Source organism: Marmota flaviventris, chromosome 4 (genome assembly GCF_047511675.1).
Source record: "Marmota flaviventris isolate mMarFla1 chromosome 4, mMarFla1.hap1, whole genome shotgun sequence".
Classification (NCBI taxonomy): Eukaryota; Metazoa; Chordata; class Mammalia; order Rodentia; family Sciuridae; genus Marmota; species Marmota flaviventris.
In genome coordinates, this window is record NC_092501.1 from 16,924,498 (window position 1) to 16,950,024 (window position 25,527).

Here is a 25,527-nt window from a genome sequence, read left to right on the forward strand (position 1 = left end):
GGCCTGAACCTTGCTCTCCCAGCTGTCCTAAGCAGTCATTCAAGTGTCCAATTCTCTGGATCTTCTGGAACCCTTCCTACCTGAAACACCTAGAATGGCTTCTGTTTTCATGACCAGCTGTCCTGATGGCTACAGGAAGGCAGGGAATGAACTTAGCTGCAAAATGGATATCTCCCACCTTGCTGAACAGGAAAGGTGGTTTGTTTTTGCTCTTCTTGTTTTTCTTTTTTAAAAAATATATTTATTTTTTAGTTGTAGTTGGACATAATACCTTTGTTTTATTTATTTATTTTTATGCAGTGCTGAGAATTGAACCTAGGGCCTCACACTAGCTAGGCGAGTGCTCTACCACTGAGCCACAACCCTAGCCGGCTCTTCCTGTTTCTTATGTTACTTCTGTGGTCCACCTAGGGACGGATTTCCAAAGAATCAGAATAATGGCATCATAGAATTTGGAACTGGGAGGACCTTTGTACAGAAACAAGTTGGTTCTTTCCATTTTTTTTTTTAAAGTGGGAAAAACTGAGGCCTAGAGAGAAGAATTATTTTAGTTAGTTCCAGAGCTGGGGCTAGAAGCCAGGCCAGCTGACATGGACCCAGGGTCTCAAATAAGGGAATTCAAGTGAGCTTGTGAGGCACAGCCATGCTGAAATGTGTCCCATAGCAAGCTGACTGCTTCAGTGTGAGATGATAGACACCTGGTCATAAAGGGAGACTGAGGTGAGTGGGGTGATAAAATGTGAGTGGGGGATGCAGAGAGGGCAGGTCTCATGAAAACCCGAGACTCTGAAAACCACATTGCACTATTTTTTTTTTCAGTATTGGGGATGGAACTCGGGTGTTCTACCACTGAGCTGCGTCCCCAGCCCTTTTTATTTTGAGACAGCATCTTGCTAAGTTGCCAGGCTGGCCTTGAACTTGTGATCCTCCTGCCCTAACCTCCAGAGTAACTGGGATTACTGGTGTGCACCACCACACCTGGCTCCAATGCCCTCTTCTCAGCTCTACGATGGAAACCCCATCACTTCTCTCCATCTGGTAACAGCCCGTTCATCTTAAGTCCTTGTTTCTGTATCCAATTATTGAGAAACATGTCATGAAATTGAAATCAACTGTGTTGTTTTTTTCCTTACTGTAATCATCCCTTGTTTCCATGGGCCTTGTGGGCTGCATCAGATCAGCTTCCTGGTGGCAAGGCACTGATGGGGAGGAGGAGGGACTGGGAGACTATTGGGGAGTGACAGGATTGCCAGGATGGCAGGGAACTACGCTTGGGAGCTGTGCTCTGGACAGTGGATGCTTCCGAGCCTGGGGGCCCACTCCCACTGCCCCACTATGGGGTCCGGAACCCCTGCTGGTGCTGCTGCCTTAGAAGTGGCTGTGGCTGCTGTGGGCACCACCAGAATCACCTCCGCACTGCCTTCCTAGGTCTACGTGGGCATCTGGAGACCAAATGCCTGCTTTCTCTGATCTCTGGCAGCTAGAGGGTCCTCTAGAGGGCTCTGCTGGGCAGTCACATGGCCCAGGCCCATTGCAGGTGCCATGTTGGAGGTGTGGCATCAGAGGCCCCTCTTCTCTGTCAAGTCTCACCTCCTTTTCTCCAAATGCCTGAAAGCCCACATTAATGTGGTTTCTCTGGACTCGGCGCTTTGCTCCTGTTAAAGGATAGAGATGACGTCTTTGCCGGCTTTCTCTCTAGTGTGGGTGAACAGCAGTTGGGTTCTGGTACAGAACACCCCAGTGCAGCCGTCTTACATGAAACGCTTCACTAGCATCTTTGGGAACCACACCTTCTGGCGGAATGTCATCTACCCTGTCAGCCCCTGGGGTAGTAACCCTTGCTTCCAATCAGGTGGGAGCCTTCTGGGGGACAGGGTCATAGCCACGGGTCCCTGAGTCCCCCAGTTTACATCTCCTGTCTCCTAGGAAAGCTAAGGTGAAGATCATGCTGCTGAAGAGCCACAGCACATCCGCCCTAACTGTTTTCTGAGCCTTTGGCAGCTTGAGGTGGTGCTGGCTGAGGAGGGCACACACTCCTGTGTCACCACAACTGGCTGCCAGTTCCTGTTTCAGGCACCTTTCCTAGATGCCAGGCATCTAACCCAAATTAGCTCCTTCAGTCATCTCTACTAGCCAATCAGACAACTGCTGCCCATGGCCCCCAAAGCCAGTGCGGGGCTGGGATCTGAACTCAAGACGAAGCTAGGCCCCTCCCCCATGCCACACCCAGGAAATAAAGTTCCTCAGGGGTCCAGGTGTCCCCAGAACATCCAGTTCTCAGGGCACCTCTACCTGGCTGACCACTCAGGGGTCAGACACTCGTGGGCAAGCAGGCTGCCCAGGGGGTCCGTCAGTGGGCAGGATGGAGGCACATGACCTCACTAGAATGAACTGGGAGCTCTGGGAGACAGGGAGCTTCTCACCCCCTGAGCTGTGAACATAAACGAAGACTCCAATGACTGCCAGGAGCAGAGGCTGTTCACTCTGAGCTTGTCACAGGAGGAGGAGGGGAAGCTCCGCAGTGGGGGAAGGGAGCCTCAGGTGACAGTGGAGGTGCTGGCCTGGGAGCTGTGGGTGGGCTGGCCAGAAGCAGGCATCCCACCCGGTTGGTTATGCACCCATATCTGGCTTTTTCTGGTTGCCCTGGGTTGGAAGTAGTGGCCGGATTTGGGAAGCTGTCAGTTATTCGTCAATCAGTTATTAATCAAGGTAGTCAGTTATTCATCAAGTCCTGGCTATTTTGAGCCAATTCTTCCAGAAGTTGTTGTTTGGTTTCCTGGATTGTCACTGACCATGGCAGACTGGTCTCCCGGAAGTCGGCCAGCAGACTGGCTTCCTGGCTGTTTGTTGAGATAGAAGTTTGCTGCAGGACTTGGGTCAAAGATCTGTTCTTACACCAGGTCTGGCCACTGTCGCTGGTGTACTCGGCCTCAGCGTGCAATCCCCAGGGCAGCCCATTTGGCAGATGAGGCAACGGAAGCCCGAGGAAGTCAAGTCATTTGGCCTGAGCGCCTCAGCTGGACTGGGTTGGAGAAGCTAGGCTGGCCTCATCCATGCCAGGCAGCCTCTCACTTCCAGGCCCATCCCTGCCGCTCTCCCCCTTCCCAGCCAAGAGGATGACGACATGGTCCCCATCCACAAAACAGTGCCCACGGCATGATGGGAAGATTCCTGGGTCTGCCCAGCCAGCAGTTGGGCCCTGATCTCAGGTTACCCTCTGGGGAAGAAGGGGCATGTGGGCTCATCCCCAAGAGCCTACCTGTGACTCTGATTTGGCCCCTGGTAGGCACTCATGAGTAATCTGGACCTGCCCTCCTGTGGCTGCTGCTCCTCCTCTGAGACGGTGCTCCTGCTTCTTCCCTGACCCATGAGCCAGGGACAAGGTGACCTGCTGAGCTTCTGTGGGGTGAGCTGGGTAGTGACTCAGCAAGTAGCCATTAGCTGAGAAGTTGGGGCGCTCTCAATAACATGTTCCCAAAGCAACCACAGGTCAGATACAAGGTGAACAGGTCGCCTGTCCTTGCGGCCCCTGGTGCAACCCTCAAAATCTGCATTCCCATGGTCCATGTGCCAGAGATGCCAAAGTAAGGCTCAGGGTTTGAAGGAACTTGTCTGAAGCCCTAACCAGTGAGAGGCCCAGTGGGGACGGCCCCCAGATCTGCCTGTCTCTGGCTCAACATGCTTCCATGGCTCCGGATCCCTGTGTGCAGGGAGCGGCCCAGGACCCGAGGCCTGCCCTCCTCTGCCCTGCCTGTCCCCCAGCATGGCCCTGTGCCCTCATTCTGCCCTGGGAGTCCCTTTTAACATGATGTCACCTGATACCCACGGGCAAGCGCAATGAGAATGGTCTCTGGGCTCCTCCCTTCCTGTCCACCTCCCCTCCTGCCCTGTTACTGTGAAGGGGGAATTCCCAAGTGTCCCCCACACAATATCGGACACACTAAATACCCATTAGTCAGGGAAGAAAAATCTGGATACCAGGTTGTTCTCAGCTGTAATTTCTACAACATGTGTGACATAACACTGTGCTGTTTATAAGCATTTTTTTTTCAATAACTCGATTTGCTTCCTAGCAGGCAGCATGTCCTGGTTGGGCAGCATGACCTGTCAGGGCAGAAGGCTCTGTCCCAGATCTCTATGGCTCCTGGCAGCTACCAGGAGGCCTGCAGTCCTGTCCCAACGGCTCCCTGGGCTTGAGCTTCACCCCTTCCTGCTAGACCTGGGAGTGGAATGGCAGGGCACAGAGGGGCTCTCATGGGGTTTGCCCCAGCCCTCTAGAGGTCTGTCGCTACCCACTCTAGGCTGGTCCAGCCCCCTGACCGCGATGTTCAGCCCCGTGCCCGGGCTTGGCATCTGCAAGGCTTGTTCCTCAGAGCGGCAGGACTCCCGGGTCCTGGCCTTAGTTTCCCTGTATGAAATCGGGGAAGGGGAGTTCCACTTTGAGAATTAATGGGATGATGCAGGCCAAACCCTTGTCCCCAGCTAGATGGGCTCTCCACACCCCGCACCCACCATCCAAGGTGCTCCCTCCCTTCCGCTCTCCACCGCCACCCTCAGATGGTTTATTCCATGACTACACTGGAGCACCCCAAATTTGGATGGTTGACTTGCCCCGACTGCTTCAAAGACAAAACACCTGCAAGTTCCTCCAAAGCCCCCAAATGCGAGTTCAGCATAATCTATGGCAGGGAATTATCTGAATGTGTCTAGGAACAGGGTTGCCCTATGTCCCCAAGACTAGCAATTGCTCCTGGGGAGCCCTCCTGCCCTCACCCTTCCAGGCAAAACCTCTCCTTTTGCAGATCAGCAAACAGGCCTAGTGGGGACAGCAACTTCTCAGTGTCACATGGCTAGGCTAGGACAGAGCCAGGAGCAGAACCCCAGGTTCCTGAGGCCCAGGGCGGACTCTGAGTCAGCTGCAGCTCTGATTCAGGTTGTGGAGGACAGTCCCCTCCAACACCACCCGGAAACCAGGCAGCTGAGGAAGCACAGGGCTTGAGGCCTTCGGGACCCACCTTAGTGGGACAGAAATGGAGAGGTGTCTTTGTGATGTCTTCAGTCGCCCCTTCGCCCAGTTCTTGGTCTCTTTCCCTCCCACAGCAACTTTTATGAGACCATCCACCCGCGTGGAGGTAGCAACTGATAGCAGCTACAAGTGTGGTGTCCCCTTTAACCGAGGGGACGAAGTCAGCAGGGTGGCGTTCTCTCCCCTCCATGTCCCCTCTACACACATCAACAACATTTCATTTCATAGCTGAAATTCGACTCCTATTTTTTAATTTTTGTGGTGCTAGGGATTGAACCCAGGGCCTTGTGCATGCGAGGCAAGCACTCGACCAACTGAGCTACGTCCCCAGCCCTGACTCCATTTTTAGCCAACCAGATGAAGAGGGGAGTTTGAGCCATACCACCTGCAATCTGACTCCAGTCCTGAAGCTGCCTTAGTTACAACAGAAAGTTGTGAAGAGCTGGCCGTGGGGGCAGAAGGAGGAAGGCCGGAGTTCTCTTCTAGGATATCCGGGAGGGGAGCATGTGAGGCACGTGAGGCGTGAGAGAGAACAAGAGAGGAATCAGGAGATTGCCCTTCTATTCTTGGCTCTGCAGTGAGCTGGCTGGGTGTCTTTGGGCAGGTCACTTCCCCTCTCTGAGCCTCGGTTTCCTCATTTTCTATAACCAAATGCAGAATCTTCAAAGCTTTCCGTTTCAGTACCAAAGAACCCACACAATTCCAGCTGGGTTTCTGGTTGTGAGTGAAGAAATCGAAGACTGGGTTTCATTTCGTAACTTGGGCCCCTCAGAGCTTCCTAGCTGGGAACAAGACCAGGCCTTCACTGATGAAGCCACACTGCGAGTTTCGGGGAGGTGGCCAGCAGCCCGGGCTACCAAAACCTCACTGGAGAAGAGGACAGGGCCCGCACAGGCCAGGCCAGAGGACAGCTTCCTTCTCCCACCTGAGGGCTGTGATTGGTGGCCCACTTCTGAGGTTTACTGGGAGTGGGCTTCAGCCTTTGCAGCTCCAATGTCATCAGCTGCTGTTTTTGATCAATGGGAAACAGTGAAAGCAACAAATAAGAAGTCCATTTGCTAGCAATTTCAGTCGTTTGTGGCATTTAATTAGCATAATTGACCCGCACTGGAACTTTTTCTCCACCTGAATTTAAAAACACATCGTGCCCTTCCCCCACCCCCAATACATCTGAGAAATTTTCTTTTTTTAATGAGGTTTTAACTAAAGCCCAATATCAAAACACCATATAATACTTTTATCTCATTGAAGACATTTGATGCTTATTAAAATATTATTGCTTTAAGGCTTATTTTGATTTTTTGCCCAAGAGTGTGTGCCGAGCCTCGCTACTCGGATAATAACAAAGAAACCTTAAACATGAAAAAACACATGAAAGGTAATATGTTCCCCATTAGTCCCAGTATCATTTCCCCAGGATTACTGCTTTCCAAATATAGCATTAGTTTAAAAATAAAAGGCCGTTTACAGTAAGGGGACACTTGGTACTACTTTGGAGCACGTGGGCTCTCTAAGGGGCTTGTTCACCAGCTTCATTACGCAGGAACTGCAGGGGAGAGGGCTGACTTAAAAAAACTCCCAGCATGCCTCCTCCAAGGCCCCCCAGACGGGCCACCTACCCTGACCCAGGGCCCGTGTCTAACAGGCTCTTAATTCCTCTTTCAGAACTGCTTTTCCATGCACTGTTTCTTTCAGAGATGAAAACATTTTGGAAACTGACAAGTAATCAATCGGGCGCCACCAGGGAAGAGAAGCGACATCTGAACTCTGCATTCTGGCCTCACAGGTGGGAGTGGGTGTGGCTGCCACCCATGCCAAGGGGGTCCTCTTGGGTCTGGGAGGTCTCTTTTGTCCTGGGAGATCCAGGGACAGCAAACCCCAGAGGACATTTCTGCTGGTCAGGAAGTGCAGGGGCCCTAGGTACCAGCTTGGTTTATTTGAACCGGATGTGCAAAAAAAAAAAAATATATATATATATGTGTGTGTATATATATATATATATATATATATATATATATATATATATTTACTACAGATAGCTAAAGTCCACTTTCAGTTGGATGAACCAATGTAGCTAGGGGACAGTGCAGGCATGTACATAGAAGGGCTCTCTCAAGTGGCAGCGAGGGCCACTCGGTTTGCTTCCACGGGCTGGCCTGTGTTGAGCACCCACCGGAAGCTGCCAGCCGGCTGAGGGCCCCTGAAGAGACTCATGTTGCACGTTTGCTATTTTGGTTCAGCAATGCAGGCCCCTTCCGATTTCGGGAGCTGGCCTCCTGGAACTCACCAAACGCCCAGCTCCATGAGGCCCTGGAGAGCCAGGCAGCGAGTCCAGCCTGAAGGGAGGGACGAGCTCCCCTGGTTTCAAATCCCCAGCTGAATGCCAACCATACCTTGTTGTCAGCGGGAAGAGGAAGATCAAGAGGGAGGCATGGACCAGAATGGAGGGCCCAGCATGGAGACGGTAACAAGAGCTGAAATTTATTGCCCTGAGGTTTGTGTTCTCCCCAGAGGCAGGTGGCACTGTGTCCTGGGCCGAGCCTGCCTCCCCAGCCTTGCCTTTGCTCCCAGGGAGGCTGCCTGGCCTGGGGCCAACCACGAGTTGCTCAGGGCTGGGGATGGAGTCCGTGCTGGTTTGGGGAAGCATCCCATTGGAGGGTCAGAATTTGGACCTAATTATCTGACCTCATTCGGTTACTGCTTTGGATGCTCTCAACTCCCTCAAGCCATGAACTGCTCGCCCTCCTTGATAGTCCTGGCTGGCGCAGTGGTGGCTCGGGGGACGAAGCTGCTCACTTGGATGGAGGGATCAGGCCCTGTGGGTCACTTGGAAAGTTTGGAGGCCAGAAGAGCGGGGCATTCGTAGGTGGCTGTCCCTGGGAGAACTGTGAGAGATGCTCCCATTTAGCAAGAGCTTCCTACCACCCAGCTTCCCAGCAAAGAGCACCAGGGAGATTCTGTCTCTCACTGCAGCCCAGACTGGGTACATGAGCAAGGCTAACGGGGGCGGGGAGCTCGGCTGCGGGGCTCTCCCATCTGCTGAGGCTCCATTGGCTGTTGAGGAGACTCTGGCAGGCTCATGGGTCTCAGCCTCAGCTTCAGTGCAGGACCTCGGCTCCCACCGCTCACTGGCTCAGGGGCCTAAGTTGTCCAGTGAGTCAAAGCCCCTTGCAGGGGGCGGAGGTGGAGTTGGCCCTTTGGGACAGTGCTTCCCTTGGAGTCACTGTGATTCCTTGGGAGACGAAGATCAGCATCACAGCGACTAAACAAGGCACCACAGGTTTGGAGTCCTCTGCCCCAGCACTTGTCCCCAGGAGAGATGGAAGGCAGCCTCAGGCGTGATTCCTGCCCTTGGGGGACACAGATGGCTCAGTGGTTCAGAGAGCAATGATTGCAAAGGAACCTCATCTGAAGGAGTTGAGATTCCCCTTGAGCCTGCGTCATTCATCCACGTGAAGGAAGGCACCGTGTCCAGTGCATCCTGCGGGCTCAGAAGCAGAGCTGGGGCCAGAACGCAGAGGTCTCCATTCTCGGGCCTCCCACTGACTCCTCTACCATACTCTGAAGTGGCTGGTGAGACCGAGAGGACAATAGTGGTCTAGGAGACGCCTTGGGGATCTGGGATGTGGGTGGCTCTCGGGGGAGCAGAAGCAGCTCCTGGGAGTGGAACTGGGCAGCAGGGACGGGGAGGCTGGGTGGAGAGTGGATGTCACCCCCAGTCCCCCAAGTCAGCCCTGCCTGAGGAGGAGAGGCCACAGGGAATGCTGGGTGGAGGGGATTCTGAGGACTGAAGAGAGCCGGGCCCAGTGAGCAAGTCTGTCAGGAGCAGGGAACGAAGTGGTCTCCTGCTGCCTAAGGGTTTGACCCCCTGACAGACTGAAGGAGGGCTCTGGTCTTCCTGAGCTTTTCATGCTTACGCAGGCTCAACTGGTGCCGATGTCAGCAGATTTCTGCATCTGTTGCAGGGACCCATCACCTGCCAACGCCCCGCTCTCCGTCCTGTGTGGGAGGCAGTGGGCCTGGGAGGGGGACAGCAGAGCTGCAGAGTTCCACAGTCCCACAGAAGAGCCTAGGGTCTCTTGAGTTGAGAATGGGCTCCAGTGACCACTGCGTGGGGACCCACATTTCCACTGAGTCGTGCTGTTTCAGACTACTCACCGTAATGAGTGAGGGCTTGGGACACTACCCACCCAGGATAGCGAAGAGGACCACCTAAAAGTCAGAGGTCATGGCTTCTGACCTAAGCTTTGGCTTTAAAAATATTAAAAATTCCCCTGGAATTTCAGGTTAGTGTTGTCCTTCATTCTGAGAATGAGAGAAGGCGAGAGGGGCCTGGCTGAACCCCCCCCCCCCCCCCCCCCCCCCGGGCCGCTCAGCAGGTGGGCAGATGGCAGCCAGGCTTTTGGTGAACCGAATGGGGCACAGGCACCGCCGGAATGCAGGGGTCACCTGGGCTCAGGCAGCGTAGGCGCCCCTACTTCTAAATTCCATCCAGGTCCTCTCCAGCCAAACCCAAACCAGAGGCGAACCAAGAGGCCCTGGCGGCTGGTGGCAGAATTCCGCTTCCCCCGGTGGAGGTCCTTTCCAGGTCTGTGACTGTAATCTGACCTACCAGCGGGCAAGGCTTTTGGGGTTTTGAACTTGCCCTACATCAAACACGCCCCCTCCTCCACTAGGGAGAAAACCCCAGCCACTCGGCCGCAGACTCGGCGGGCATTTGATTGTCTAGAACACATCAAACGGCCTAAGTCTCCCCTTGTAAAAGTTTTACAAGAAAATCATTGAAGACCAGCCGAGCTATCCTTTTTCTCTCCTCCTCCTTAAATTCCAAACCTGAGCCGATATTCTCGATTCCCACACTTCGGTGTTGGCCAGCGAGAGCGCTGGGCCGGTGAGCGGGCAGCGGCAGGAACCTCAGCCCCTGGATCATTAGACTTGCAGGCCACGGCTTGTGGGATCTAGTGATTTGGACATATTTTATTTAACCAGCTTAGTAAAAGGTAATATTCAGCAGCTGTGATCTATAGCAGAATTACAATTTTCAGGGTCAAGGAGGGATTTTGATATTAGGAGGTTGGGCAGAATTGCTATGAAATCTCATGAGCTGTCTTTAAAAATAAATGAGAAAATAGGTTATCCAAGAGTCATTGTAAGGGAAAAATCAATAGGCAGTGTCTATTCACTTGGGCTATCAAAATCCTTGAAATTTGAACAAAAGTTTCACGTTTAGTGTAGTGTAGGTTTTGAAATATCAGCGCTGGAGCTCGGTGGGTACAAATTCATTGTGCTGTGCATTCAAACGAGGTGAGCCCTGGGAAGTTGTTCTGCTCCCTCTTAAAAGGGGGAATGTCTTGGTGGCCAAATAAGATGGGTAAAAAGAGACTCCTGGAGAGAACCATATCATCCAAGGCGGCAGTCTGGCCACAAACAGGTGAGATGCACCAAGTGCCAGGGTCACCGTGCAGGTGTGCCCATGGCTCAGCACCTCTTCACCACCCTTCCTCTTGCCCAGGAGGATGGGGCAGCCCATGTGCCTCCCTCATTGGGTGGGAATAAATAATAATCAATGCAGAACCTCCTGGTGGTGAAATTTTGGCTGAGCAAGTTGACTGGAAAGACAGAAGTAGTCGCACATTTATTTGCTCGTTTGTTCACCTATTTATGAAAAGTGTCCATATTAAAAAATGCATATGAGCTGGGCATGGTGGCACTGGCTTGTATCCCAGCTACTTGGGAGGCTGAGGCAGCAGGATTGCAAGTTTAAGGTCAGACTGCAATTTAGGGAGACCCTGTTTCTGAATAAAATTCAAAAGGCTGTGGATGTAGTTCAGAAGTAGAGTACTCCTGGATTCAATCTCAAGTACACAGAGCAAAAAATGAATACCCGGGTGAACGCGTTAGTATGTGCTGTGATAAGAAAAATCGAAGGCTGACAAAGAATCAGGTGGGTCTTCCTGAGGTTGGGGGAGGGCTTCCGTGAGGCTTTCCTCATGGTGTCATTCAACCCGAGACAGGAAGGACCAGCAAGAGTCAGCCAGGGAGAGGAAAAGGGTGTGAATCTTCCAGGTAGAGATTCTGGGGTGGAAAAGAGCTTGGAGTGTTAGGGAAGGAAAGGAGGTGAGGGGTCTGGGTCTGGAGACTGGGACAGGTGTGTCAGGCTATGGTGGGGTGCTGGGAGGTTGTGGAAGGAAATCCAATTAGAAGGGTTAAGCCAAGTCAAAGGATTTTGAACCAGAAGTTTCTATGATCTGACTTTTATTTTCAATTTGTCACCCTGGCTATTGTGAGCTTGGACAACCTGCTGAGTGTACCTGGGGACCCGGTGAAAAGGCTCTTCAGTGGCCCAGGTGTGGACTAGGTGAGTGGTGGGAATGGAGCAGAGTGGGCTAGGACCCCACCTGTTCCTGGGGGGAGTGCAGGAAAGTTGCTCCTTCTGTGCTTTCCTTTCACTTGGCAGTGGGCTGGGGACACAAGACGCCGTTTTTATTCACTGGTGGGCTTTCTCATACGACTCCTGGTCTAGAGCCTAAGGCCACAGCACCCATCATCACTACGGTAGTGGATTACGCTGAGACCACTCAGTTATGCTGGGGTCAGGTCCCATACTAAGTCGAGTGCTGTGTGCAGACCCAGTAGATACTCTTACACATCTCGTTTTCCAAATTTCGGTGGAGGCTAATATAAATTCACTTGGAAAACATTATATCATAGCATTTATCATTTCTCATAGTCTCCATTTTCTCAAACGACAGATTGTTTAAAATGTTTCAAGTGGTCCTAGAACGTCCTTCAGGGTGCCATAGGTTTGGCACGGAGAAGGCCAACACCAGTCCAAACACTCAGAGCAACTCCCCCCCCCCCGCCCACCCAGGACTCTGAACTCCTGGGGCCGTTAAGTGCCAGGTGACTTCTGGGCCTTTCTCTGCAGCCTTGAGCATTGGGAAGGGCAGGGATTCTCTCCTGTGGTTCCCCATTGCCTCCTGATCCCTGATGCCACATGTGACATTTAGTGTAAAAAATAGTTTAAAAGCATTCTTAGAGGGGCTGCGGTTGTGGCTCAGAGGTAGAGTGCTCGCCTAGTGCGTGCGAGGCCCTGGGTTGGATCCTCAGCACCACATAAAAATAAACAAATAAAGTAAAGGTATTGTGTCCAACTACAACTAAAAAATAAATATTAAAAAGAAATTCTTAGGGGCTGGGATGTGGCTCAAGCGGTAGCGCGCTTGCCTGGCATGCACGTAGCGCTGGGTTCAATCCTCAGCACAACATACAAATAAAGATGTTGTGTCTACTGAAAACTAAAAAATAAATATTAAAAAATTCTCTCTCTCTCTTAAAAAAAGAAATTCTTAGAATGTATATTTTAAATGAATAAATGAGAATTTTGTGCCTATTTGTACATCCTTGAGATATATGAAGCCCATCATCATGAGAAATCTTTTCAGAACGTCATTCAAAACCTTCCTAAACATCAATGCCTCCCTCTGACAATGTGTGCTGCCATGTTGTGATCAACAGACTCAGTCACAATGCATGTGATGGGGATAGGTTAGCACATGCTCGGTGGGGCTCACCCTGGGCTTCCTCATGGAACCTTTCTATTGGTCTTTGGGTTGAGTGATATTTTCTCTGCAGCCAAGGAAACTGAGCTTCAGGGAGGAGACTGGTAGGTAGATGATCCAACCTCACCAGAGAGAGACTCGGAGCTCAAAGCCAGTCTGTCTTCTCTCTGGACATGCAGTGCCATCTCTCTGGACAGTTAACAGAAAACAAACAACAAAACCTGTATTCAAAACCAATCTTGGCTGGTGTGGGAAACTGAGGCAGGAGGATTGCTTGAGTGCTAGATATTGAGGGCTGCCAGGGCAACATCATGAGACCTTGTCTCATAAAGAGAACAAAACAAAACCTTGAACATGATCCTTCAGAGTTTTGTTATTTAAAGAAGTGACAATGTCTCCATTCACAGTAGAGAAACTGTGGCAGAACAGTGAACTGAAGATTTATAACTACCCTTGGTTTAGAAAGGGAATGGAAGTAAGATAAATAATTCAAATGCAAAAGATGGGCTCAGCAGACTTTGGAGTTAGGCATTTTATTTAACTGATCCAATAATACAAGGTAGTTCAGGAAACAACCATCAAAATGTATTACTTGTACTAATAACATGTAGAACCACATTTCCAAGAAATCTAATGAAAATAAATGCTGAAATAAATTACTTTGTGGAATATAGCAAATAAATAGATTTTTACAAACAATCTCCCTGGGAATACTAGAAAAAATGTGAGGGTTCTGGGGCAAAAGGCATTGTGGAGCTGAGAGACAATGGAACTCGAGGCTAATGTCTGAGCGAGATGTGAGCAAGAGGCGCACATTAATGAAAACCAGCAACAGAAATTCCAGCTTCCCTCCTTCCACCCCCTGGGTTTGCGGAGTGATTTCTCCCATCCCTGCGACAGGCTCTGGGCACGGCTCCTGACACCCCCGGCCTAAGCGGTCCAGATAATGTAATCGCAGCATCATTAGGAACCATGAAATTGCAATTCCCTGGGGAAGAAGCGCTATCACCAGTTACACAGAGAAGAGCGATTAATTAGCGGATCTCAGTTTAACGTGACTGTGTCCTACACGGGTTCTAATCCCACGCTGGAGCAGCTCTCAAGCCTAATGAATTATCTTTAGGAAGCTGAGCTGGAGTTAGGAGATATTACGCAAAATGTAATATGGGAAATAAGATAAAAACCCCAACACATTAACGAGAGACAGAAGGAGGGAGAAGGGGGGGGGAGGGAGAGATAGAGAGAGAGAGGGAGGGAAAAAGAGAGAGACTGACCATCTGATATTGGGGAAGAGCCAGAGAAACCAAATAGGGATCACTGAATTTTTCCTGATCCTGTAATGACACTGCTGAGTAGGTAATGCCGTATTTGGACTCCACTGGAGGCAACTTGGTCTACACTGACTCATTCACTTATTCCATAAAGCAGCAGAACTTTCTGCAGAATGACACGATGCTACTTCAGACCCATTTAACCCTTGGGCAGTTGCATCCTTGAGTGTCACATGAAGCGGACTGAAAGCTGCCTTGAAACCCTAATGAATGATAGCTTAGAAAACAGCTCCACAATGGGGACACGTTCTTCTGGGAAGTGGAAGTGGAATCAACCTGCACCACTCCCAAGCGGATGACACCTGCCAACACACACCTGGCCGGCACCCAGCCTCTTTCATGTTGGCAACCTTGGATCGAGCTCCAACATCCTGACATCATCTGGAAACTGAATGGATGGGTGTCGAGATCAAGGATGGGGTTTGCGAATTGTAAGGCCTCAGTTTTTGGACCAGATGAGGACTTGATTTCATAACTCACTTGGATTTCTGAGTTAAATTGAATCTCTGAGTGCTTCATACCTCTATTCTGAGGTACCTGAAGAGACGGGGGCCTCAGTTTTAGAACATATTTTCCAGGGGGAACACCTCGGGTAGAGACTGACTTATCAACAACGGTGGCTGGATCTTCATGAGCAGGCTGAACTTTCTCTGGATTCCAGTCCAGATCTCCTTTTAAGAAAAAGGGCCTTAACCCAACTATTGTGTCTAACTATAATGCACTAATACCAGCACAAAAAGGAAAACGGAGAGAGGCCTGGTGACTCCAAGGCGGCGGACTGGCCCCATAGACTACTTCCCCGATCTCTTCCATGGGTCTTTCCATGAGCATGTTCCTAATGTGCCCAGGAGCAAGGAAGGGACAAGGACAACATAAGGGTCAGGCCTACTGATAGGGAAATGTATGCCCAAGAGGGAAAGTGACTCATCCAGGAAGGACTGGCTATGTAATTTGTGGGACACGCTGCAAAATGAAAATGTGGGGCCTCCTGTAAAACAGCAAGAACCTCAGCGCCTTCCTGCTTTTCCCTGGGCTCTTTAGACTCGTCATGGTGTTTTTTTTTTTTTTTTTTAAATATTTATTTTTCAATTTTCGGCAGACACAACATCTTTGTTTGTATGTGGTGCTGAGGATCGAACCCGGGCCGCACGCATGCCAGGCGAGTGCGCTACCGCTTGAGCCACATCCCCAGCCCCAAATGTCATGGTGTTTTTAATTTGCTTGTTAAAGCTCTAAGTTAAAATTTTAAGTTATTAGCATGACTCTTACCGCTCATCTTTACATTGTGCAATGCCAGTTTGAAGTGGAAATCTTGGAATATTTAACACCTGATGGAGTTGCACGCTGTCTCCAGAGGGTGCCAGGGGCTGGCCAGAAGAAACATGCTAGACCCAGGAAAGTGGGTCCTCTCAGGCATGGAGCTGGCGAATGGGGTCCATGAAGAGCCTTCCAGGGGGACTGCAGGCCCTCACAGGGGCTGAGCTAATTTGGGCATGCATAGCATTTGAGCCCGGTTGCTGATTCTTTCCTGCCCATCTCTGGACCAACATGTTGTACCCCACACCTAGGGCAGGAGGTTGAACCTAGCATCTGCCCCTTTCACAAGACCCCTGCCCAACCCACCTCAGATGGGCAATCCACAGGGACTCTGAGGACACACTGGCTCACTTCCATCTGGTCATCCTGTTGAATGTGCCATGACAGTGACAGCTAGGGTGGTGACAGCGGCCACAGTGCCTCACTCCAAGATCCCAGGGCTGTGCATGCCTGACTTGATCTTTCACCCTCTCTGTGCCTGTTGGAAACAGTTGCTGGGCAGGCGCAGGAAGACAGAGGCTGAGCAGCACTGGGGCTTCAGGGAGCAGAAAAATGAGACACTGAGACCGGGACCCCAGAAGTGAGATGGTAGGAGGCTTCAAGTCCCCGTTTCCTGGTCCACTGTCCCACTGGACATCACTTACAAGCACAATTACAAAGACAAAATTATTAGGAATTTTTGGATGGGACTGCAGAACATTAACCCCCAAGCTCAGAAAGGGCCCCTCTGAGCACGGGTCATGTGACTGCACTGATCACACAGCTGTGACACCAGTCCTACATCCAAGACCACACAGAAGCTCAGCATGTCAGGTTTCCTCATCTTCTGGAGGGGTTTGCACACCAGAGGCTGCTGTGTGGATCCTTCCGTCCCCACTGGGTCAGGAACTTCCCCTTTTTTCTTCTACCATGGATGATGGGGACCTGGCAGAGACCTACCTTCCTGGGAGTCTTTCCAGTCTAGCTTTCCCATTTGTGGGAGGGGAAACTGGCCCAGAGCAGGGTGTGACCTGCAGAGTCCACATGTCAGAGACCTGGGACCTGAGGCTGACTTGTTTTGGCAAAGACCAAGGCCTCATGAGACTCTCTGCCAAGCTACTCCTGGGTGAAGTCATCTTCGGCCACAACCACCAGGGGCCGAGAGTCTTCTCAGGGCTCCACAGTTCTAAAGCAGCATCCCCTTAGCATAGGTGGCCCAGAGTCTCTGGGAGTCCCCAGGGGCTCAGTGTTGGGGTGGGTGGGGGTGTTTATTACTTAATCATTTCTCACAGCATCTCCTGGGGGAGTAGAGAGCTAGCGATGGTGGCTGAGAAGATATCACAAGAAATGTTTTCCCAGGATGAACCTGGGAGCTCAGCCAAGGAGAGACCCAGGGCATCCCTTGCTCCCTCAAGGACTTGACATTCAGGGGGAAAGGAGCCACGGCGGACAGGGATGGAGCTGAGCTTCCCCGTGGCTGTTGGGAACTTCAGCACCAGGGGTGCAGAAGCCAGCACTACCCAGGCCACCAGCCCTGTGGCCCTTGTAAGCCTGAGAAGGGTGGGTGCCCTGACCTGGGGTTGCTGGGAGAATGGGCGCGGGAGGGAAGAAGCTTCCTGGAGCTGAAGGCCTGGAGTCCACTGGTGGCTGAGTCACCGATTTGCTGAGAGGTCTTTGGCAAGCCTCGTTCCCTCCCTGAGCCCATTTTTCTATCTGAAAACAAGTAAGTTGACCAACCCGACCCCTGGTGCCTGCCTGCGCCGGGTTCTGTGCATTTGCGCTCCTCCCACGTGAGAACTGTTGTCAGGGTGGCTGGGAAGACGGGGATCATTTCCCCATTTCAGAACCCTGCTGCAGCCAGCCCCGTGGGCCTCATCTCTCACACTGGGGTTCAGACAGGCCCAGCGGAGACTGCAGCACGCGGCTGCATGGCTGGGATGCCCAGCTCCTCCCTGCTCCCAAGCCACGTGCTCAGACATCAAAGTTTCTCTACCGTCTTGGGGGAGGGTGTGTGTGGGACAAACCAGCCCCACACCCAGATCTGAATTTGGCTTCAATTTCCCCTTTTGGTATGGGGACCAGGGAGGAGAAGAAGGAGAGAAAAGCCTTTGAAAATGTCTCTGGCTGCATTTCCTCCCTGCTCGCTGCTTGCTGCTCAGCATCCACCTTGCCGGCTGCGCCCCGCGCGACACTCCCGTGGTGCACCTCTTAGCCACTCGGCAACTTTTTTCCCTTTTATGATATTTTGGGCTTCTGATTGCCCGCCAAGTCAGACCTTTATCATTTAACAAGAAGGAGAAGAAAAAAAAAAAAAAAGCCCTGTTCCTCGGCATCTCGTGGGCCAGTCCTGAGTGTGGGCCAGTGCTGATGAGAACCTATGTACTCACGGCCACCGTCACTGCTATCATCCCTATTCATATCCTCTTTTGCAAAGGCAGTCCTGGGAAATGCAAAGAGAAAGGGACACTGAGCACTGTGTCTGGAAAGGGCTTTGTATTGACCTCAGGGGCAGCTGTGGAGGGCAGCAGAAGCAGGGTCTCTCAACCTGATTTTGAGACCGAGAGTGACCTGTCCAAGATCAGAAAGCAAGTCAGGACACCAGGAGTGAAAAGGCTTTCTGACTTCCGCACCCCAGTGCAGCGAGCCTCTGACTTCCTATTTAATTTCTTCGTTGTGTGTCCTTGGGGCCTGGAACATAGTAGATGCTCAGTAAATATTTATTGACTGGATGAATAAATCTGAATACACCTTTCCTCCACTAGGGAAAGGTCTGATGATTTCGAAGTCTTATCAGGGACTGTGGTGAGCTCACTAAAGCCACCTGGTTCTCCTCACTCTAATGCCTTCCCCTTTTAGAAATGCAGAGGAAGTGGGAGCCAGGAGGGGTGGGGTGAATGAGAGGAGATGCAGAGAGCAGAGAGAGGTTCTGTTCACCAGGATGTCCCCTGTACCAAGACACTTGAGGGAACAGTGTGGGAGGGTCTGTTCAGGGCATAAAAAAATCCGTTTGGGGCCTTTCCCAAATGCCAATTTATGTAGCACAGTGACCTTGGGCTTCCCACTCTCAGCAGGGCTGGGGCCCGACAAGGCTGGAACAGCTCAGTGGGAATGATGTGCAGGACCCAGGGTTACCTGCCTATCTCCACTCTGACCTCCCTGCCTGCCCCCAACCCTGCTCCACAAGGACACTGTGGTGGGACCTGCCCAGGGGACCTCTGCTGCTTGGCAGAGCCCATTTTCTGACCCTGTGATTGTCCAAATGCAGCCCTGGGCACAGCACAGTCCTTAATAACTGGGCCTGATCAGGGGTACGTGGACCTGTAGTGCAAGGTCCCGGTGACCCTCCATTACCTAAGGCCGCTGAGACCCAGAAACCTCCAGGGAGCTCGTCCCAGGGAGCAAGGATGCTTCTCCCAGAAACCACCAAGTGCTCCCTCAGGTGGTGGGTCCCCCCTTCCCCAAACTCATAATCAGCTCCCAAGGAAGGGTCAGATGTTTCACCCAAAGAAATCTGCAGCTGGTGGGATGGGAGCCGCCCAGGGAAAAATGAACCTGCATTTCTCTAGCATTAAAAGCCAGAAACTAAGCTGGGCTCAGTGGTGCACGCCTGTAATCCCAGCAGCTTGGGGGGCTGAGACGAGAGAATTGTGAGTTCAAAGTCGGCCTCAGCAACGGCGAGGTGCTAAGCAACTCTGTGAGACCCTGTCTTTAAAAAAAATACAAAATAGGTCTGGGGATGTGGCTCAGTGGTTGAGTGCCCCTGAGTTCAATCCCCTGTACTAAAAACAAAACAAAACAAAAAAAACTGGAAACCAGAGGAATGGATCTTTAGGGGTGAGATTTCAGGTGTCACTGTGCTGGGGCCTGCTGACCTCACGACTGTGTCCCTCAAGGGGCTAAGGCCTTGATGACTTCCTGTGTCCAGAAGAGATGCAGAGAGGGCAGGGTCAGTATTAGTTAGGGAATGGGGTGGCAGGATGCAGTCTCTGCTGGTCATGGGCCATGGCAGGCACTTCTCCACTGAATTCAGCAACAGTCCCCCAGCCCCCCAGGTGATGGCTGCACCACTTGCTTGGCCCTCTCCCTCCTGATTGTGAAGGGCAGGGAAAATAACTGGGAATTGCAGCACGATAGGCCCAAGGGCTTAGTCCAAAGCTGAGTGCCCAGAAGGGCCCCTGGAAGTGTCAGCTAACCATGCCTCTGTGGCCTGGGTCCTTGGCAGAATCTTCTGGAGAGAAACTGCAGCCGGAGGTTGTGTTCATTCTCAACTCCGTGGGGCCTCGTCATGAAAAAACATTTCTAACTTGGGTACCTTTCCTGCCAAAATAAGTTAAAAACAAAAAAGTTGCGGCAATGAAGCCGTGCTGAGCCAGAGCAGGGCCTGGCTCCCCCCACCCCCACCTTCCCGGTGCTGTCCCCTCCTGAGCACACCTGCAGGGGGCGGGGAGGGGCCGGGCGGCTGGCTCCAGCAGTCCTGGCCCCAGGAAAAGCCCAGGCACCAGCCGATCAATACGGCTGCGGAGCCGCTGAGCTGTTATTCACGCCAAAGGGCCTTGTTTGGATGGAGGGAAGGAGGGGGCACGGGTTCACAGAATCAGAGTCCAGAGCTCTGCTTCCCGCATCTCCCCCTCTCGCTGGGCTGCCTTCGTTATTTATGTAGCAGGAGTAAGAGGCGATTCAGGAAGAGGAAGTGCTTTCCCCACAGCTCTTCAGGAGCTCCTGCAGCTGCAGACAGGGGTGGTGTGTGACCTGGGTGGGGACCCTGTCATTCCCCTTCTCTGGCTTCTTCTCAGGAAGGCACTGATGGGCTCAGGTGCAACAAGGTGAGGCCAACCTGCCTGGGCCCCTCCCTCTGGGCTCTTCACTGGGATGAGCCTACAGCCACCTTCTACCCCCTGGTACCCTCTGGTCTCACCCCATTTGTCCTGCCATCTTGGTTTTGCCCTACCCGTCCCTGGTAAACTGGCTCTGCAAAGTTCCCATTGCCACTGACCTTGGATCCCAAGGGAGCTGGTAGCTTCTCAGTGTCTTTCCACAGCACTTCCCTGTCTATGTCACTGGGGACTGCTCACCAGAGAGCCTCCTGTCTTCTGGAAGAACGGTTTCTACTAAAGTGTGGAGGTCATCCTGAGGGAGGTGGGTCATCATGCGGTTAATTGGTCTGGACTAAAATGGAGCTTCCAGGTGCTCCAGACCCCAGCAAGTCCACCCTTTCTGTCTCTGTAGAGATCAGGCCTCGCCTGGCTGCTGCCTGCTGGGCTGGCCCAGGGCTCCTGCAGGACTCTCTGTCCTCAGGTGAGTGGTGCTGAGATGCTGTACTGAGCAGGAACACGCACCCCTCATGTAGTCACCTAAGGGTTCTGGGGATGGAGAGTGTGATCAGAAATAGGATGGGGAAAAGGCATTCCCTGATCCCGAGCAGAGCAGTCTACCCTGAAGTGCCCATGGACCAGGCCTCTGCGACTGGCTCTGTGCTTGATGTCAACTCATGGAAGCTAGCAGTTACGGCACGAAGAATTGCCACTGCCTTCTGCTTCGGAGACCGTGATGGAGCTTTGTCCCTTCTGGGCCCTCAAGCTCACAGCCCATGGAAGAGCCAATCAGTTCAGCAAGGGTGAGTCACAGAAAGAAAAAAGGGTGGAAGGTCAATCCCTGCAAAGTGCTGCTCCCGTGCCTGTTAGGGAAGCAGTGTTTGTAATGAGCTCGGGTTGACTAGACAGAGGCGCCAGGACTCCCCACCACGGCCTCACTGCGCGGGCCACGGAACACACACAAGTCCTCCTGTAAGACCGCTCTACTCGGTCTCACTGTAGGCCACAGTCCTCCAACCACACACTCAGCTAAAGGGGAAGGCAAGTGGCCCACGGACTCGGGACTCACAGCAGTTCTTTTGAAACTGGCGCTGGCCACAACCAGCCGGCCATCCTTGGTGCTGGACTTCCCCTCCAAGCACACGTTTCTCCCAAGAAAGCCACGCTGGCTCCCAAGCACAGAGTGGCCCGCTAGGCTAGCAGTGCACACCAAAGAGACAAGGAAATCATCGCTTGTAGTTAATTCTCAACTACGTAGACAAACCGCCATAAATATTTATGATGGGAAATTTCATTATTTAAAAATTCTACTCTAAATTTCCAGCTAACTCCATGAAGAATGCCTGCTGACCAGGTTGCAAATTAAGAACAATTATTTTTCTCTTCTGCATTTAAATATAACTTACAGCTAAAGTCATTTAAAGGGGGTTAACATCAACCTTAATTAAATATTAAAGTGTGCCTGGACCTGCCGCTATTGTTGCCCCTTCGAATAAGATATAACCTATTTTTGACAAGTTTTCATCTTTCTCTGTGGAAGACGCTACATGAAACCAAATCAGTGGCAAAGAGGAGAGTAATGAATAATCTATTTCATATTCCAACAGTACCCAGAGCTCGGAGTGGAAAAATATTCAGTCAGATGATGGCAAGAGGCTGCTGAGGTACCACATGACACAGCTAATGTTTAAATAATAATAATAAAAAAAGCGATAAACAAATCATTAGCCCTTAACAGTTGTTTAATGCAATTTGTTAATGAACGTAATGTGGGGACTAATAATGAAAGAAAATAAAAACGTCTAAACAGGCGCCAAGTTGCTGGCGATGCGCAATTATTTCCTTGTCAAGTTTTTATGATTTAATGAGCCCCTCTGGGACTGACGGCTGTCAGTCAGTCGTGACTTTTTGACACCATTACAACTTCAAATACAGCAGCAGGCAGGCTGTTTTCCTCGGATTTGAAATACTGAAATGATCTGACAGTTTTAAAGAAAAGATGTGCAGGGAAAAAAAAAAAAAGGAGAGAGAGAGGGAGAGAAAGACAGTGGCTTTTCCTTTCTTTCTTCCCCCCCCTCCCTTCTTCCACGGGTTGGTAATCTCTGGTTGCTGTTTGGTAATGAAAACCCAATCACCGAGGTCATTATCTGATGAGGTTTTTGGAACAGGCAGCCTTTTTCCCCCTCTTTATTTCTTTACTTAATGATAACCCTCAATGGGCCTGCCCCGCATGGGACGGCCAGAGCCGCACAATTTTGTTCACCATTAATTTCAGCCTTTGAAGCTCAGGGCTCAGAAGCAGTAGCAAAGCAAACCCCCCACCAAGCTGGTTCCAAAATAAGACAATCCAGCCTGCCTGAAACAGAATAGCAAATGGCCTCCCAGCCCAGGCCCGGCCGCTGACGTCAGCCGGCTGCATTTGTAGGCTTTCGCCTTCAACACGGAACATTTAAAACTCTTTACAACTTAAGAGACTTTAATTAAATTGCTTTTGATTCTGGAGCAGGGTAGCATCCGCTTTATTTATTCTGCCAGGGAAACTGTTTAGTCTGCATGAATTTTATATGGCCAGGGCTTCCTTCTCTTCTTCCTCCTCCACGCCTTCATCTTCATCTCCCCTCCACCCTCCCGTCAAGCATCATTTTTAACAAAGGCTGCCAACTTTGGGAATATTCAACAATCACAGTCTACATATTAGGTGCCTAGAACCTTCCATAGACCCAGGACCTGCTTCAAACGTGTGGACTGTCTTCCTTCCCCAGTGCAGCAGGAGGGAGGGCATGCACCTGGCCTCCCTTGGGGCCCTTTGAGTCTCCCTTGCAGCATCCAGGAGGGCCAAGAATGGGCACAAGGGACCTTCACCAGCTTCCTCACCAAGCGCTCGCTGGCCTGGTCTAGGTGGTTGCTCTGGAGGGGGTTTGGTGGAGCTAATAGGTCGAGGGTTCTCTGTTCATATCAATCCCAAGATTGATCTGGGGCAAAATCACAGACATAGGACATGGTAGGGAAAAAACATTGAGAAGTGAGCAGGGAATGAGCTCCTTCTTTCTCATCTGCTTCAACAGGAACACAGGGATTCAGTGAAATACCTAGGAGCCAGCGAGTAGAGGTCATCAGCTCAATCTTGCTCGCTAGGTGGCTGTGGCCAGGGTGCAAGGAGTGTGAAGGGTGGGGGCGGAGGCGCAGCTCAGACAGGTCACGCCCTTCACTAAGGTCAAGTGGAGTCACCAAAGGGTCCGTGCACTTCCCAATGATCCCTGTTCCAGAATGAGAAGGGGTTGTGTTTCCTTGCTCTCAATAGTTTCTTCCATGTGTTGGGAACATCCAGAATTGGGATGTCAGGATGAGAGATCCTCCCTGAGATGGGTCCCTTGAACTGACAGGAACAGCAGCACAGCTTCCTGCTCCTTTGCTGTCCTACTTTGCTCAGCCAAAATCCCATCCCATCCCTGACATGGAGGCTGCAGCTTTATTTACACAATACTAAATGATTTATCCGAACACATGCAGGCCCTGGCCCGTTTTGATAAATACGATTCCTCTGGTGGGTTGTGAAGTCTGCATTTCCTCTCCAACTAATAGCTCTCTTCCGAATTGGGGAAAAATATCAAGTGCCGCCTTCGGATGATCTTGATCCACGAGCACAGGCGGTTAGCATGTTTTATGAGGAGAACAGGTTTGCTTTTCGAGGATTCAAAGCGTCCAATTATATTCAAAAGATAGTAGGGACCCCATAAGTGCCTATGAAGTCTTAAGAAAAACACATTTTGCTTTATGACTAGGGGGAAAATGACCTCAGCTTGGGCAACTTTTAAGCTCGATCACAAATAAACTCATTTTGAACGCAATTCCCGGTTACCTCAGAGAGAAAGAAAAATCACAGAGCATGTTGGAGGTTGGCATACAGTGAATTCAGGAAAGGCTTTACTAACATTTGTTGGTAAAAAACCCAAGTGGTCCTTTTGTAACTCTCCGCAATCCCTCATTCTTTGAAAGGAGGTTAGTGAACATTTTCCACAAAGTTTATTTCTAGTGGATCCTCCTATAGGACTCCCCCAGATTTATAACCACATTGGAAATTTCACACCGACAGTCATGTTCTTGCTCTTACTGAAATATTCATGTTCTCTTTACATACTGGAATGGATGTGGAGAGAACCTTGTCAGACCTTTTGCATGTTTGAGGGCTGCTTTTGGCAGAGCAGATATTAAAACTGAAAGGATACAGAGATGCTTACACGGGTCAGGGAAGATGAGGTCACCATTAAATACTGTGCCAGGGTTCCTTTTGCCAGCAAATTCTGGGGGTAAGTGTGATTTGGGGAAGGCAGGGAAATATTTCTTGTGGCTAGTAACCAAAGTTGAGAAAAGTGGATATTGGGCAGGTTCAGCAAAAATATTCTTGGGTTAAAAAAATTATGCAATAGAAAAACAGGGAAAGTGCTAAGTCAATTTCCTGTACAAGTGACATTAAATACCTTCCTTTGCAATAAAAGCGCTCAGGCAGGTTGACTGTATTTATTAAGCCTGAGAAGGGACAGGGCTGGCTTGCAGGAGCTGGGCCCTGGCCCTGGCCCCTGGTTTTCTTTGCATTTTTATCCTTGGACATCATAGAAGGACTTTTTGGTGACAAGAGATACGTGACAGACAGAAACTCTCGTGACTGACTCATCATGCCCTCTTCCAAACCATGACCCCTCACATGTCCGCAGGGTAAGGAAGAATGTCACCAAGGCTATTTTGGACAACAGATGACATTACCCAAAGGCAAATAAACATTCACCTTTGCCTATAAAAGCAAATCTGGGTGAAGACAAATCTAGAAAAGGAAACCAACCCACATGCAAACAGGAATAGAAAATATTTTTACACTCTTTGCACTTTAGCTGAACAGTGGTGAGGGAGAGAGAGGGTCACCCAGGGCCTGTCAGCGCAAAAGAATGATTCATGTGACCATTTTGTCTTAATTACTCAGAACAAGCCTCGGTTGCTGTTTATCAAGGGAGAGCTGATACATCAGTGTCCTCGGACAAAAAAAGTGACCGCTGTCAGGATGGTGACGACCACGATGATTCCCAGGAGGACGAGCAGGATGCGGTTCTGGATGATTCTGGGAGAAAGAAAAGAAAAACAACGTGGCAGATGAATGAAGGGCATTCCGACAACCATCAGTCAAAGACCAAGTTGGCTAATGAAACCGCAGCCTCGCAGGTCAGGGGCTGTGTGTGTGTGTGTGTGTGTGTGTGTGTGTGTGTGTGAGAGAGAGAGAGAGAGAGAGAGAGAGAGAGAGAGAGGACAGAGAGAGACAAGGCGGCTTTGGTTCTAGGAACAGCTCCAGAGCGCTTGTCACACGGCACTCTGAGAAACACGGCAAAGTTAACGCGAATCAAATGGCTTTCTAGGCTCCGAGAACCATGTAGTCTCTTTAAGTGATCAAGGGCCCCAGGTGAGCTTCTCTTTTTAATTTAAAATGTGAGACAAGCCTCATTTTTTTTGCACTG

General features: G+C 50.9%; 1 protein-coding gene across 3 annotated transcripts in view; it reads right to left on the bottom strand.

Annotated features, from left to right (window-relative positions):
• Window positions 1-21,750: 21,750 nt before the first annotated feature.
• Vti1a (vesicle transport through interaction with t-SNAREs 1A) overlaps window positions 21,751-25,527 on the bottom strand; it is a 348,099-nt gene continuing 344,322 nt past the window's right edge. The window contains exon 9 of one of the 3 annotated variants that reach the window (XM_071610911.1): window positions 21,751-25,136. In XM_071610911.1, coding sequence (XP_071467012.1) covers window positions 24,990-25,136 — 147 coding nt within the window. In that variant the 3' untranslated portion in view covers window positions 21,751-24,989. The remainder of the gene's footprint in view (window positions 25,137-25,527) is intronic. The other 2 variants (XM_027930092.3, XM_027930093.3) reach the window with 2 other exon arrangements.